Below are 16,188 nucleotides of genomic sequence, written 5' to 3' on the forward strand. Positions count from 1 at the left end.
TTCGATTTGACTGCCTTTCGCTTTATTGTAATTGTTCCTCTGATAACAACAAGAAATATATGTATACATATATATCGTTATGCAATAAATTTCCTTGATTCAGGCCGATTGCTTGTGATTTTTTGGTTTCTGCTGCTTTCATTTTGAGTAAGTGTTGTTGCGTAAAGTAAATGCGGAGAGTTCATCTCGTAAGCTTCGAAGAATGAGAATATCATGTGTAAAGGTATATATGTATGTATGTATAGAGCTGATTCGTAAGGCACATTACGGCTAGATTGTGGATACAATGAGTGATCTCTAATTGCGCTGATCGATGAGAGTCCGATTCGATTGATCGTCATATACAGCCTCCAATATACAGCAGCTGGTGTACATAGTCTTATGTAGTTCTACAGGGTATATATGTATAAGTGTCGGTATCAATTTGATTGTTAACAAATGCTTGAAATAAATCCAAATCCTTAAACTTAAATGTTCGCTCGAGTTGACGCGTAGAAAATCAGTTGGTTTAAATTCAATTTTGGCCGCTCGGAAGGGTCTCCTTTTCCTAGCCACGCTACAAAGCAAATCCCTTACTCCTTTAATTGACTGAGCAATATCCTAGTTTTGTGTCCATCGTCCCGCTGCCTCCTCTCTCACTCTTTCTTCGTTCCGGAGAACTTGCATTGGATGCAAGCGCACCCAGTCGATGTATGTATACAACTTAAACAACTAATAATCATCCGAGCGCACCGGAGGAGGAGCAGCACCCGCCGCCTGGCTGTCGTCCGCGCCTTCGTCAGTCGTTGTACATGCCGTCCACGAGGAAGTCCATGCGACGGTAGTGCCTGGTGCTCCACATGTCACGGAATCGGCGATACATGATGGTCACCACGCCGATGGCCAGCGGCACAGTGAGCAGTACGGTCACAATGGGCACCACGTATCCGTTGTTGCCGCGATCGGCGAGGTTGCTGCCGGTTAGGCCCTGCACCAGCGGCTCCGAGGGCGTGGCCGGTGGCTGGGCGGGAGTGGCCTTTGTGCCGGGCTTCTCCTGGCCCTTCTGCTGCTCCACCTCCTTCTCCCATTCCTGGTGCACCTCCGAGCTTACCACCACTGTAGGTTTCTTGGGCTTGGGAGTGGTTGTGGTAGTGGTAGTGGTTGTAGTTGTAGTTGTTGTGGTGGTAGTGCTGCTGCTGCTGCTGGAAGAAGTGGCTGTCGAGGACTTGCCCTTATTGGTCACATCTTTCATTGACTGGCCCTCGGTGACTATGGGTGATCCTGCAACAGGCTTGGCTGTGGTTGTGGTCGTGGTAGAAGTGGTCGCATTTGTGGTGGAGGAGGAGCTGGCCGTCTCGTTTCCTTTGGTTGACTTCTGCTCCACCGATGGTTTTGATTGGGGCACTGCCGTATCCGTACGCTTCCTATTTTTGCCTGCACTTTCCACCGGCGCCGTCTTGTTGGTATCCTTATCCTGATGCACTGGTTGCTGCTGCACTACTGGATCCTTGGGTTGGCCTTGAACTGCGGCGCCTGGAGTCCCTGATGCTGATTCCGATTTGGATCCGGTGGCCATCAAGGCGGGGGTTCCCGACGTTGAGTCCTTGGCGGCGGTTTCGACCACCGGCTTCTGCTCGCCGGCAACCAGAAGCAGGCCGCTCAGCAGCCAAATCAGCGGGAGCAGCTTCATTGTCGCTTGATTCCTAATTGAAATGTCGCTTATCTTTTTCGCATTTAGTTGTGCGAGTGCTGCGCCAGTGTGACCGCGTGCAGTAATCGATATTCTACCGATAACATATTGACAGTGCTGGTTAAAGTAACTGAAGTTTGAAAACGCTATGATCCATAGTCCTCTTTTATTTAGGTTTTGGTATCTGTAAAGCAGGATTAAGGTTTATTAATATTGTAGTGTTACTCATAAATCTTTATATTTTCAGTCCTAAGTTACATGTTAACTCATGCAAGGTAAAGTATGTGCTTTAGTTTGTTAAAAATCAAATGAACTAAATTATATAGTTATTATTATTACCTGCATTTAAAATCCAATTGAAATTCACTTTATTCCAGACCAAGATTCCCAAATGGTTTTGTTTGCAAGGTAAAATAGGACTAAGTTAATTGAATAACCATAAATAAGTAGAGTCCTCTCAGCACTGTTGATTGAATCGGGTGGCCACGCTGTTCGCTGGCTGCTGACGTTGCCACTTGCCAGCTGAGCCCCATCCGTGTGTGTTTATGCTTGTGTGCGAGTGCGTGCGTGGGTCTGCCGCATTAAATTTGGATTTAGCTCCGATTTGGACCCGGATCTCGGACTAATATGCGACTGGACGTGTTCTGGACTCTCCTAGCCTGCCTCCTGCTAGGAGGGCATGGCACCCACGCCTGGCATTCCGAGGAACTGGAAATCTTCGATTTGGTCGAGGAGGTGAATCGCAACTTCTATGAATTCATGGGAATCAATCAAACGGCCACTGGAGCTGAGATAAAGCGCGCCTTTCGCACTCTGTCCATTGTCCTGCATCCGGACAAGAACCCGGCCGAGGATGCCAACATCCAGTTCCGCAATTTGGTCTCCATCTACGAGGTCCTCAAGGATCCTTCGCGACGGGAGAAATACGATAGGGTGCTGAAGGAGGGCATGCCAAACTGGAAATCGGCCCTCTACTATTACCGCCGGATGCGAAAGATTGGCCTCTACGAGGGCGCCTTCATCCTCTTCCTGATCACCACCGTGGGCCAATACCTATTCGCCTGGGCCGCTTATCTCGAGAAGAAGTACACCGCCGAACAGGTCTTTGGCACCAAGTTAAAAAAGCTGCAGAAGAAGAACAAGAATATTGACATGGATGTAATCCTTAGCGAGATCCCAATGCCCTCGCTGCTCAACACGCTGCCCATCCAGATCCCATTGGCCCTGTGGAACCTGCCGCGCACCATCAAGAACGGATTCAGCAAGGCCAACGAGCTCAAGGAACTGGCGCTGGAGAAGCGCAGACAGTAAGTTGGACACGCACTACGGATATTGGCATAGTGGGTTGTTATTTTGCTGCACACATTTAGCTTATGTGGTTCTCTTTTCATTTTTTGTTTAACATGGTTACTTTGCAAGTCACAGACAATCTCATGGGTGATTTCGGGTTGAGTGAGTATGGTCCACGTAGCTTTCTTATTTATAAAGATACTTCTGTTTGTTTTTGATAAGTAATGCAATATTTCACAAGGGTTACGTATAAAAGGTATTTTAGTTTCCTTAAAAGTCTTTGCCGAAGTTAGTAAACTAAGCACACAAAGAATTTATATCTCGCATTGCTCATATCCGTTTGTGGTTGCATCAGATTTTAAGAACTTACATTGCCACTCTTATCATACTCCCATTTCTTAGTTTATTTATTGTATTCAGGCTGTATATTTTAAAAGTTATATGTTCTCAGTTCTGTTTGCTATTTCATTTGTGGTTTCAAGCAGTTTTTGTATATATAATTTGAATGAGTAGCTAAGAAAAAGTATGTATCTCATTTTATAATCTAAAATTCCAGACTACAAATCAAGCAAATAAGCTAATGATAATCGCAAACCAGAAGTCTCAAAGCTATAACTTAGTTATAAATTGAAAACAAAAGGGAAAATAGATAAGTCACGATGCAAATGCAAATATTGACTTTAATGAAAGACACTTTATTTTAACATCCGTCATAACATGTTGATATGGCTCCAGATAAGGTGTCCAAGTTCGATTTCATTGAATTGCTAGCCGGTGAAATTATAGGAGAAATGTCGCTATAGCTTTGCTGAATGAATTCTTATCGATTCATCTTTTTTTGCAATCGCAGAGAGCTGGAAGCCGCCCGACGCCAGGAGGAACTGGAGCGCGAGGCCGAGGAGCAGGCGCGTCTGCGCAAGGAAAACAAGGAGAACCTGCGAAAGCGCAAACAGAACAGCAAGGCGCCGGAGAAAACCGAGGAGGAGCTGCGCGGCTATTCGCAGATTCAGGCACGAGAAATCAACGATGACGATGCAGTGCGTCCGGCTTCCCAGAAGGTTAAATATGCAGTTTCCTAAGGAACACAATGATATATATGTTCAAACCTGATTTACCAATTGCACGGTTTTACAGAGCACCGTAAGCGGCGGCTTTTGGACCGACGAGGATCTCACCGAGCTGATTCGTCTGGTAAAGAAGTATCCCGGTGGAGCTGGCAGCCGCTGGAACACCATCGCCGAATCGATGAACCGCAGCGTCCAGGAGGTCACTTTCATGGCGGCCAAGATGAAGGAGAACGGCTACCGCATTCCCGGCCAATCGGACAGCGTGGCTGAGAATCTCGTCCAGGAATCACAGCAGGCGCAGCGCAAGGAGAAGGTTAAGAAGTCGGCGACTTCGACAGCTGCTGCAAGCGGCAGTACTCCGGCGGAGAAGAGCATGCTAATTCCGGAGACCAACTGGACGCAGGAGCAGCAGCGCGCCCTGGAGGCGGCAATAGTCAAGTATCGGAAGACGGCCGGCGGCGATCGTTGGCAGAAGATCGCCAACAGTGTGCCGGAGAAGACCAAGGAGGAGTGCCTGGTGCGCTACAAGTATCTCTGCGAGCTGGTCAAGACGCAGAAGCGCGCCGAGGAGGAGGCCAATGAACCGGCCGACGAGGAGGCGGCGGCCATCGAGGAGGAGCTTCCGGAGGAGCAGACGCCAGCGCCTCCGGAACCAGAAGCGCCGCCAGCTGCCAAAAAGCTGAGCAAGCGAGAGCAGCGGCGCCGCAAAAAGATCTGTCCAGCGGCGAGGACTCGGATGATGCATATCAGTACGAGATTAGTTAGTCGGATACACCGAATCCGTTGTCCTCCTGCTTCGGTAACTCCTCGCGTGGCTCAAAACCTAGACTTAACTGAATTTTTTTATACTTTGCACAAAAGACTCTCTGGCATGGCATTTTGGACCTCTTCGATTCTTATCCGTGGCCCGATCCTGTGCCCCGCACCTCCCCTTCCCCCTTCCATCCCCGTGTGTAGCGCTTACCTTATGTTTTGTACATAATTCTATATTGTAAACATCTAAATGTCGATTAATTCCTTTGCTAAGTAAACGAAATGTGGAAGGAAATTTAAATCCATTGACTTTTTTAATTGTTTTAATGGGAAAACGTAATTTGATAATGTAGCAATAAGAGGCTTATGTATCTTTATATATCATATATAAATTCTGTAATTTGAGAATTATTCAAAATCGTGATTGGTTTTTATATTATTTTGTAGTGATAGGGGATTTTCAGTTGTAATTTGTTGGGGAATTTTATACATACATAGACTTAGGATTTTTGCAATTTTCTCTTTTAAAAAAATATATTTTCTTAATTTTTTTGAAAAAAAAAGAAACTTAGGAAAACAGATAGAAACCAAGCAAGACAAAGAGCGGATCGCTGGTGAGCGTATTTTTACCGCTATCCTTTCTTTCTCCTTCTTTATCTCTTCTTCTTCGAGTTTTCTTTGCGAGCACACGTACATGAATTCGCGCTGCGCCAAAAATTAAAGTTATTTAATTTTCCACTTGTTTCGGTTGCAAAAAGTGTTAAAAAAGCCATGATCTTTAAGTTAATGGATGTTCGCGAAGTTGTGATGTAAATTCGGATCGATATTACATGATTTAATGGTAAAAATCGTTGAATTCTTGCAAAGGACGCCCCGCAAAAAGTTGATCGTGTGGGTAAGCGTTAAAAGAAGTGCACACATGCATACAAATATGTGTACATATGTGTTAGTTCCTAATCTCATGAGCAATGGTTTTTTTCCTCTCTGCACATTGAATTTGATGTTTCTATTGTGCATTTTGTCTTTAATGATAAAGTATTGATAAAAAAAGAATGTTAATAAAGTGCTGAACACTAAGGTAAGTGAGAGCAAATTTATTTTTAAATTTACATATGTATATAAAATAACATTGAACTTTAATGAATACATATGTACACCAAATGAAAAATATTCTACTATTAACCAATCTCTAAAGAATTTGATCAGTTAATTCAAAACAATGGTGTTTTATTTATTACAAGTAATATTTATTCAGTGAAACGTATTTTTCTAGCGTACTTATGCCTTGAATTTTTATGACTAATAATTATAGGATTAAGCTAAAAGTACAAAAAGTACATTTTTCGATTAAATTCAAAATTGGACTTGCATATGAAAAAGTACAACAACACCATCAGGTTTTTCAAACTGCGAACTATAATTACCTTTCTAATCCTTCGTTCACGAACACGGCTTTAACTTAAATTGCAGCTTTAAAGCAATCAAAGTCAAGCGCTAACCAATTATAATTCTCAGTTGGCTTGAACCTGTCAGGCTTCAAAGAGGAGTTTCCTCAGATTTATTATTTATAAAAGTTAAGTTGGGCACTTTCGGCGGTTGCTGTTGATGGCTAATGTTTAATCAAAGATACAACTTCATTATTTATTTGGCTCGCGGATTACTTGGCTGTGCGTGTGTATGTGTGTGTGTGTGTGTGTGTGTGTGTGCGGATAACCTTGGAGCAATTGGCTTTTAATTACTCCCAGCCAACATTTGATAGTTATTGGACTATGACTGTGACTATGAATCCGGTCTAGTTAGTATAAACTCGATGCGACTCCTCCTCCCAGTTTGGTCACTATTCGTGTTTGCATTGAACTTAAAACGCTCGTGCACTAGAAACATCAGCCGACTTGGCCGACTGACTGTGACTTCGTCAAGACCCAAGACTCAAGACTCTAAGCCTCTAAACTCAAGTGTAGGCAGAACTTGGCAAGTTGTCAACGCAACGCAGGTTGCAAGTAACTAACGTTCGGGGCAGTCGAAACGAAAGCTGTCAATTTGGAAAACGTTTCAAATCGGATTACCAGATGAATACTCTTTTTTTTTTTGAGTCTCAGTTGTGAATTGGATATTAAAAGCTACTGCAGTAATCAGTGTCTTAAAAGTATGCTGTAAAAATGTATACTTTGAAGATCACCTTAAGAAATCGGACAAGCTGGTTTATAAGATTGTTAAAACGAATCCACTTCAATAATTGAGTACAGATCAGATTTAATACAACTAAGTAGCTCGGGAAGTTAACTTCTTTTTACGCAGTTCATAGATGTATTGTTAAGGAAGGACTGCTATATTTTTTAAATCTTCCTTATGACTGTAAGGTGCTATTTTACAAACAATTTAGTTTGTTTTTTTATTGGCATAATCCTTTTAATAGGCCTTATCCAACGTTAATGGAAAATCGTTTGGGCCTAGTTAGTTCCTAATTGCGTTAGCTTTATTAGGCGATATAAAATAAATGCTTTTTGTAGCATAACCAGACCGACAGGTCTCCTCGTTGCAACTTAAGCTAACAAACACACTCGCCAAAGTGCAAAGAGAAAAAACAATAAAAGTGGAAAACGATTTTGAGCGGTTTGTCAGCGATTCAAGGGCGACTTGAGTTGCATGTGCGTACGTATCGTTTTTATTATGGCCAATGCCAGACTGACTGCATCTGCGGTTCGAGCACTTAATTTCCATTGAATTTCCATTTGGCGGCAATTGCCATTTCGCCGACAAATCGCTGACTCAACTCTGGCCTTCAACTCAAAGTTCAAGCTGCAAGTTCACGTGACGTCACGGCCACACGGCCAGGTGGGTCCACCAATTTATTCTAAATTGTAACTCAGATTCTTCGGCGATGGAGGGAAAACCCGGCGAGACCAGCGCTGAAAAGTCAGAACCCAGAACCCAGAACGAGAACCAGTTTTTGGCCATAAGCGGCTGTTAAGACTGCCCCGCGCGATTTGCGCGCGTTTCTCGGCTTTTAGCCGACTTGGCGACTATATCGATATCTCGCGAGTCGAACTCAGTCGCAAACGGAGCGCCAGTCGAGGCGGTTCACTGAAAGCCACTTAGCATCCCCGGCACAAAACTAATTTGCCAGATCAAGCGCGAACCTAGAAACAACATCTACTTCACTTTTTTGTTACCCTTTTTTTTTCTGTTGTTTGAGTTTGCGAGTTTTTCACGTGGAAGAAATGACCATCTATGGACTGTTGGTGCAGATCATAATCGTTTGTAACTAGCTGCCCGAAGAGTCCCACGTCCGAGCAGCGATGGCACCGCCTCCAGAGCAACCAGAGGATGATATTATCACCAAGGTGAGGACACAACTACATAGTTGCAAGTTGGTAAAGAAAAAGTGTGGACAAAAGATCTTCTTTTGATCCTCAGTGAGTATTTAACATAATAATGACATTTTGCAAGAATGTTGTTAAGAATGAAGTCATCAAAAGTCATATTTTACAAGATCAAAGTTCTAGGAAACGTAGTTGCAAGTAAAACTCATAAATATTTTTACAAGCATTTTGATAAACCAGATTTTGTATTTAGCTTCGTAGAAAATGTTCTCGCGTTCTTAGAATTCACGTGATATATGCGATTGTTTACAAAATCATTTCTGTCGATAATGCTATGTAAACCAAACTTTCTAAAGTCGCAAATTGGAGTATTGGAAATATCACAAGTCACTTGGCACAGAGTATAATATTTACAATTTTAATTTACTTGGTAAATTCAGCTTAAAGCAATGGGTTTGTTAAGAATTTTAATAATACACCTTTTTTCATTGATAGCGATTTCTGTTATAGACTTTACATTATTATTAGCATTATCTGGGAAAACTTAACAAATCTGGGTAGGGTTGAATTTTATTTTTCTGTTATAAGCTTTTTTTATATTTATGTTATATTTTAACAGTTGTTAGGTATTCAAAATTCAATATAGGACAGTAATAATTTGATGGCACTCCAGGGTACTCCACCTTCCATCCGATCCCCAATCATCTCGTGTTTATAGTTATAATTTAGCGGAAATTCGCTAATAAGCACATGCAGAGCATCGGCTAAGATGAAGTTAGCATTGATCGGTGGGATCGCTAATTCGCCGAGAGGCTATTTCCAAAAACTGAGCTTGTGGGGCACGGTCAAGGCAACGTTTTTGAGTTTGAATAGTGAATAGATGATAAAGCAATCAATTTAGCTGGTGCGGAAGTGGAATGTGGTACAAACCAGTTGGCAAAGGGCTTTGGACGCTTTGTTTTTTTTCTTTATTTTTTTTTTTTTTGGGCTCACAGTATTTCCCGTTTAACTGTGGTTACAGCATCGCCAGTCGTTTGCTAATTGATCAGGTCTCTATAATTATAAATCCAAACATCAGTGAATATATAGCAGTTGGTGTGAGTGAACTGCGAATGCATTTTGTGAACAAAAGGTTAGTCAAGGTGAGTTCACCTCTCACAGCACAAACTAAACCTTGGGATGAACTTTTGAACTATAACTTTGGAAAGGTTTTCTTGTATCTTAAATTTTGTATAACCTAAAATACAATGGGGCTTAAACTATGCGATTCGAATAATTTAGATACAATTTAATAATACAAAGAGTATATTCGTTCATTTTGTTAATAAAAAAAGTGTGCTACTATTTGCTTTTCTTCTTAATTAGTTTTTTATTTAGACAATTAGCTTAATTAGCGATCAGCAAACGAAGGTTGCAGTGATCTGTGAATGAAGCCCCACGAAAATAATAACAAAAAACAATTTATAGGCAAAAAATTTGCGAGCTGGTCCGAAATAGTGTGCATATTTTGAGGGGCAATTTTTCGTGGGGTTAATTAGGTTTCGCTGATCTCCGATTGTGTCGGCGATCTAATAAAAGTATACAATTTATCCAAGCTCCTTCACTTTCCTTCTGCCAAATTGGCCCACCATTTATGGCCAAAAACACCTGGCTGCATTTTGCAATCTACCAGACACTGAGAAAAAAAACTTCACCTAGGAGTTCAACTAAAAACTATTCAAGGGTTCATTGAAACATTTGTATTTCCTTTGGTTTTTCTACTTTAAATAGTCTTTAACATATGAATTCTGTTAAATTGTTTTGTATTGCGATGGGATTATTTGAAAATGTAATGCAATTTATCGCAGTGCATCAACCTAAACGGTTTAACCAGGCCCACGAAATTAATGCTTGCCATATGCAGAAGGGGACATTGAAATATGGACCTGGGGCGAACGCCTCCTGCCATTCTCGTAAATAATAAACAATTGTTTTTTGCGGCCAAGAGATACAGATACAGACCGTGCTTATGGCGACTGCCCAGTTGCCCAGTTGAGTGCCCAGTTTGTCTAGCTAGCAAAGGAATATGATGACAGTCGATTTCCAGTCAGCTTTACCTCGACTCCAAGTCGAGTATCTCGCCGTATCTTTTGCCTTTTGCGCTCCAGTATCTTAATTGTTACTGTGCCCAACGTTGCGGAACGATTTGGTGGGGAAAATGGCAACTCTGAGTCTCAGAATCGGAAACAGAATCAAAAACAGTGGCAGTTTAGATTTAAACTAAAGGTGCTGGTTATATCAGACTTTAAAAAAAGCTGTGATTTTTTTTATATAAAATTGGTTGGTAAATCAATAGCAAAACAGCTGAAGAAACAATAATATCTAATCGATAGCCAGTTGACAGAACTTCCGCATACTTCTTTGTTGAGTTTTAAAGGCAGACAACCAGAAATATGCTTACTCATCATCATCGGACCAAAATAAATTAATAATAAACACTGAAGTTACAAAAGGAAGCCAAACGAGAAGCTCTTAACGCTCAATTTGGCGCTCCGCAGCTCGATTCACCGATCGTGACGCGTTCACCAACAACACCAACAACATTAACAACAACATTAAAACAACAATAATAAGTTGTTGGCTTTATTTTTCAGTTGGCTCTTTGTCGGCCGCTCCGAATGCCATGGAGGTCAAGTTCAGGGAACACCAGCTTATGGTTATTTTTCATCTTCTGCTTCGCCGAAGCTTCACGACTGCGATCGCAGGTGGAGGTGTCACAGTAGTGCTTACCCAAGCACTTAGATGCTTTGCCAATTGCGCTCGACGCCAATTGTTTGATTTTAATTGGCAGCCAGGAAACGGATGGCAAACAAATGACTGTCTTTTATTTTTGTTGCTTTCATTTAAACACAAATTATAATGAGGCAATAATAATTGGGAGTTGATTTGCGTTAGTTGGCGTTAGTCGTCTAACTTTGAATCTTCAATTCTAATTTTGGTCACCCAACCGTAACCAAAAACTTACCGCATAATATTTTTTTTTTTTTTTGTGATTTAACAATGTGAACTCATTCAACAATTCGGAAATACAACAACTGTTTAAATTTATAAATTTATTAGTTGATGTATTTAAATGTGCACAAGCACGTTTTGAGAAACTTAATCATTGGTGTAATTATTGTACTTATAACAATGTCACCGGTATGAAAAGTTCAGTGAACTAGAGGTCTTGCTGGTTAAAATTTTAAATTATACATAAATACGACAACCATCAACCATAAAACTTAAGTTAAAGCAAAGAACCCAAAAGCAGATTAGCCAACAAATAGTTTTAAAACTCCAAGGCGTTTTAAAGGTAAACAGGAATCGAAATACAATGTGTGATTGGTTTTAGAAGATGTGTCTTAAATAGTACATATAAATAGTACAATAATAATTATTTTTTTCCTGGGTAGTGAAACATATTTCCTGAATGAGCTACGAAATCGGCTTGCCAAGTTCCATCCTCTTTTGTCTCTGGTTTTAAAATAAATAACATAATTATGCGCGATTTCCATTAGATGGGGCATTGTGTTTGCTCTTTTTGTCTATGGCTTGTAATTACAAAAAGGTGATACATATTTTTTGAACCTTGAAGGTCGCCAGCAGGCGATACAAATTTATTTGATTTATGGTAATTAGCTGCGTGCACCTCGCCTAATTGCAGATACCCTCGATAATTGGATTCCTCAACTTGGACTGACTGCCGACAAATGAAGCTTTGGCTCCCCCACAATCAACCGATTCGATGATCTGACCTAGAGAGCCAAGGCTGAAGCGCTGAATCATGAGAATTATAGCTAGAAATCTTTTGTAATAGTTTTACGGTAAAGAAATGGAGCAAAATCCCCGCAAATAAACGACTTATGTAAACGGAGACTGAAGTTTCGTTTTTTTCCCAAACTGCCTGAAAGTCGGCAAGGGAATTGAAACGTTATTTGGCAGGAAATTGATGGGACAACACTGTTTAAGGTTTCTAAAGTGACAGGTGACATTTGGATTGTAAACGAGCTACTGGGTCCCAGAGAGAAATGGGGGAAAAGCAAAGTAGGTAATAATGACGGCACGCACAAAAAAATATGTAAAGCCGAGCGACGATCTGATCTGTGAATTGGCTACCATCCTAGGCTGGCATTCGAAGCGAAGACCCAGTGATCCATCGATAACCACACCAAGTGATCCGCTAAAGGATTACAGCCAGAGGGCTAAAACCAGGACGAAGACGAAGAAGACGAGAACGAAATCGAAACCGAAAACGAGGACGAGGACGAAGGCGAAGGCGGAGCGAAGCGGTGCTGAGAGTTGGAAGCTGTCCTCGAGGAGCTCTTCCCGGAGGCTGAAGAAATGTATTCGGCGGTAAAGCCGCTGTCCAAGTACCTGCAATTCAAGTCCATACGCATCTACGACGCCGTTTTCACCATCCATTCCAAGTGCACCGTGGTGATCCTGCTAACCTGTTCGCTTCTCCTTTCGGCGCGGCAGTACTTTGGGGATCCGATTCAGTGCATCAGCGAGGAGAAGAACATCGAGTACATACAGTCCTACTGCTGGACCATGGGCACCTACATCCTTAAGCTGGACAACAACTTTGGCGAACAGCAGCTCCAGCCGCCGCCAGTTCATCCGGACCAGGAGGCAATCACATCCGCTGACGAGTCAATATCATCCTCCCCTTCGACTGCAAGTGCCTTGCCGAAATCCCGCCAGAGGTACCGCTCGCGATCGAGTCTCCGGAGATTGGGGGAATACAATGAGGCCTATGCGAGGGCCATGTCGATAGCCGAGGGCGTGGGACCCGAGATCCGTGGCGAGTCGGAGCGGGAGTACCTGCGCTACTACCAGTGGGTCATCATCCTGCTGCTCTTCCAGTCGTTCGTCTTCTACTTCCCCTCCTGTCTGTGGAAGGTGTGGGAGGGCCAGCGGCTGAAGCAACTCTGCTCGGAAGTGGGGGAGGCACTCCTCTCCGAGGAGACCTACAACACGAGGCTCCGCCTGCTGGTCAAGTACTTCACCACCGACTACGAGGACATGCACTTCTGCTACATGGCCAAGTACGTCAGCTGCGAGGTGCTCAACTTCCTCATCAGTGTGAGTAGGGTTCGGTGCACACTGCATTTGAAAAACAGGTTGTAAAGCACACCAATATGGTCCCAAGGTGAATATTTCATTGAGTGCCAGTATTCAGCAAGTATTTTGAAAACGATTCGTTTTGAGATTCATCATCATCTTCCCCTTCAGTGTGAGTAGGGTTCGAGTTTCACTCGACACGTCCGACAACACTGGCGTACATTATACGTAAGACAAGGTTGTAAAGCACACCAATATGATTTCAAGTTCAATTTTAAAACACTTTCATAGTGTCCTTTGCTAGGCAATTAACTTCCTCATCAGATACATAAGATATAAATCAAAAATAAGTTCAGTCATTCGTTAAATTGAATCTTTTGAAACGAAGTATCAATTTTTAATGCATATTTTTGGGTTCTACCAGCTTGATCAAAATAAAAATTGTATGTTTCTTTACAAGAAATTAACTTGTTTAACCCATCAAAATAATTCACATTTAATCAGAAATTTTAAGTTTAAGATTTTCAACCACAGGTGGTGAACATAATCGTTCTGGAGGTGTTCCTAAATGGTTTCTGGTCGAAGTACATGCATGCCTTGGCCACCATTCCGTTTTACGACTGGGACCGCTGGAACCGCGTCTCCTCGAGCGTTTTTCCCAAGATCGCCAAATGCGAAGTGCTGAAATTCGGATCGAGTGGCACGGCAAACATCATGGACAACCTGTGCATCCTGCCGCTGAACATCCTGAACGAGAAGATCTTCGTGTTCCTGTGGGCGTGGTTCCTGCTGATGGCCCTAATGTCCGGACTGAATCTCCTCTGCCGGCTGGCGATGATCTGCAGCCGGAACTTGCGGGAGCAGATGATTCGCAGCCAGCTGCGCTTCATGACCAAGCGGCATGTGCAGCGCGCCCTGCGCGACTTAACCATCGGTGATTGGTTTCTGCTGATGAAGGTCAGCATCAATGTCAATCCCATGCTCTTTCGCGATCTCATGCAGGAGTTGTGCGAGCTGCGCACCTCCTCATCGGTCAGCACTTTGGAAAGCGCCGTCTAGTGTCCGATATTTCGCTCAGGATCGGGATCAGAAGTTCCCCAGACCCAGACTCTCCAGTTCGAGATCACCTCCTCCATCGGCTGCCCACGTGGATGATCCCCGCCCAAAAAGGCGGGACACGCCCATTTGACGTTGCCGTCGTTCGTTCATTCATTTCCTCACTGCCCCTTTCAACACATTGTGCTTGTGTCTCAAAAAACATGGCATCCAAAACACACCATCCATATTACTATTAATCTAAGCAGGACCTACATATTTGCCTAATGAAATCTGTTTTTAAAATCGAATACATTTTAAAATTTGTGGTTTCACTTTGTAAAATTGCTAATTTTAATTAATTTTCTAACAATCGATTAAAACACTAACCAATGAATCTCGATATTATGTTCATTTTTTATGATTTTCTTATGTTTTTTCTTTAAAGCTTCGAAAAAATTTCGATCCAGGAAATTTGTCTCTAAATATGAGCTATTGAACTGGGATTTGAAGTCGGGATGAATTTTATATAAAAATGTTCAAATAACGTCATAATTATAATTTGCTAATCCTTATTAACTCGGTTATATTTTTGGTTACATTTTTTTTGTCGTATTTTAAGCCGCTTCTTAAGTCGACACACGAAATGAGCTTTTGTGAAGTAGCTGCTACTGCCTTTGTTGTCTTTGCTTTTGGCATTTAATGTGCATTGTTTATAACTAGTTGCTGCCATAATTTCGTCATTTATATTTTTCTGCCGGGACGATCCCCACATCCCTTCAGTTTCCCCGCGATCGTTGGGGTTTCATTTCAGCATTGTTTTGCGCACATTAACAACGCAACTCGCTCGCGTTTTTGGCCGCCTTCGCCACGCAACTCGATTCACTAACACTCACTTGGGCGAATGAATGTAAATATTATTCAAAAGCCATTCGTGTGGCATTTAATATGCCCAGCACTCACGTGGGGGATATCAGTTGGGCACCCCACTGCCCAGTGACTCATTGAAGCTGATAAAAATATTTCCCAGAACGATTAACTTAGTTGATATACTCAAGCTGAAGAAAAGCCACTGCATTTCGTATCTGAAGGGGGTACTTTTTTAATCGAGATAGGAAAACAACATTTAACAACCGAAACATGTCAGTTAGGAAGGAGTGTGTGTACAATTCACGAGTTCTTATACATTTACTGCGATGTGAACAAATAATTATCAGAATTATTCAATTTGGTTAGCATGCATGCGAAAGAAATAAATGATATCAAAATCTTTTACGACAATCGTATACAAAATACAGTCAAACAAATTTAGATCCACAATTATTTGTTATATATTTGTGTTTAAGTACTGTTTAATTGCGTTATTTTTCGTAAAGTAAAAAACAGCATTTTACAAAATTTTTAAGATAAGGTTATTTAGAATATCAAATGAACCTCTATAAAATTAGAGCTTAGAAAATTTTTAAAAGGGTTTGCTTTCCATTCTTATTAAACATTGATTAGTGTGACTGAAATTTTTTTATAAATATTTTTTTTGGACGGCAATAAATGTAAAGAACATTTTTTCGCTCTGTATGGAAAGTTTTTTTCAAAAGGAATATATACCCAAAGTTGGTTCAATAAAGGCTCTTACGTTCTTTCCGAATCAGCTGTTGACTTATACCCATTTCAAAGTGGGTTTCGAAAAAGGGGGTTCTGAAAAAAAAGCGGATGCGTTTATTGGGGAGGCTGAAGCATGACTTTCATTATGCTGCCGCTATGTGGGGTATCACCTCGTCGAAATTGCAGCTCCCCGTTCCTCCCCCTGATTCACCGTTCGGTTTTTGGGGTCTCTCCCTTTCCGTTTGACGTTTGCGTGGGCTGTCGCTGACGTCGCTGCCGCTGCCGCCGCAAACAGCGACGCTGGCGTCGACTGAGGCAGAGGCAGAGGTGCGGCCCGGTGTTTCTTCAGCTTTCGGTTACATCT

The 16,188-nt window shown here is 42.1% G+C and overlaps 3 protein-coding genes and 1 long non-coding RNA gene across 5 annotated transcripts; 3 read left to right on the plus strand and 1 right to left on the minus strand.

The window, feature by feature from the left end:
- LOC108094495 (salivary glue protein Sgs-3) lies at positions 1-1,760 on the minus strand. The gene has a single exon (XM_017195097.2). The coding sequence runs from the start codon at positions 1,667-1,669 to the stop codon at positions 779-781; it is 891 nt and encodes a 296-aa protein (XP_017050586.1). The 5' UTR covers positions 1,670-1,760; the 3' UTR covers positions 1-778.
- A 433-nt stretch (positions 1,761-2,193) lies between these two features.
- On the plus strand, positions 2,194-4,903 carry LOC108094492 (uncharacterized protein F54F2.9). Its single transcript, XM_017195085.2, is given in 4 exon segments — positions 2,194-2,976; positions 3,810-4,017; positions 4,094-4,733; positions 4,736-4,903. Coding segments are annotated over 4 exon segments (1,584 nt in total). The 5' UTR covers positions 2,194-2,296; the 3' UTR covers positions 4,792-4,903.
- Positions 4,904-7,827: 2,924 nt separating this feature from the next.
- LOC108094700 lies at positions 7,828-11,997 on the plus strand. Its single transcript, XR_001771566.2, has 2 exons — positions 7,828-8,123; positions 11,788-11,997. It is a non-coding gene; the product is annotated as an uncharacterized LOC108094700 (long non-coding RNA).
- A 100-nt stretch (positions 11,998-12,097) lies between these two features.
- LOC108094682 (innexin inx5) lies at positions 12,098-14,619 on the plus strand. 2 transcript variants are annotated; one of them, XM_017195406.2, is made up of 3 exons: positions 12,147-12,171; positions 12,248-13,208; positions 13,722-14,619. In XM_017195406.2, the coding sequence occupies exons 2-3, from the start codon at positions 12,465-12,467 to the stop codon at positions 14,244-14,246; spliced, it is 1,269 nt and encodes a 422-aa protein (XP_017050895.1). In that variant the 5' UTR covers positions 12,147-12,171; positions 12,248-12,464; the 3' UTR covers positions 14,247-14,619. The 2 variants fall into 2 exon arrangements, with proteins under 2 accessions (XP_017050913.1, XP_017050895.1); XM_017195424.2 differs by having other exon boundaries at positions 12,098-13,171; positions 13,722-13,788.
- The last annotated feature ends 1,569 nt before the right edge of the window (positions 14,620-16,188 follow it).

Source organism: Drosophila ficusphila, unplaced genomic scaffold, assembly GCF_018152265.1.
Source record: "Drosophila ficusphila isolate 14025-0441.05 unplaced genomic scaffold, ASM1815226v1 contig_198, whole genome shotgun sequence".
Lineage (NCBI taxonomy): Eukaryota > Metazoa > Arthropoda > Insecta > Diptera > Drosophilidae > Drosophila > Drosophila ficusphila.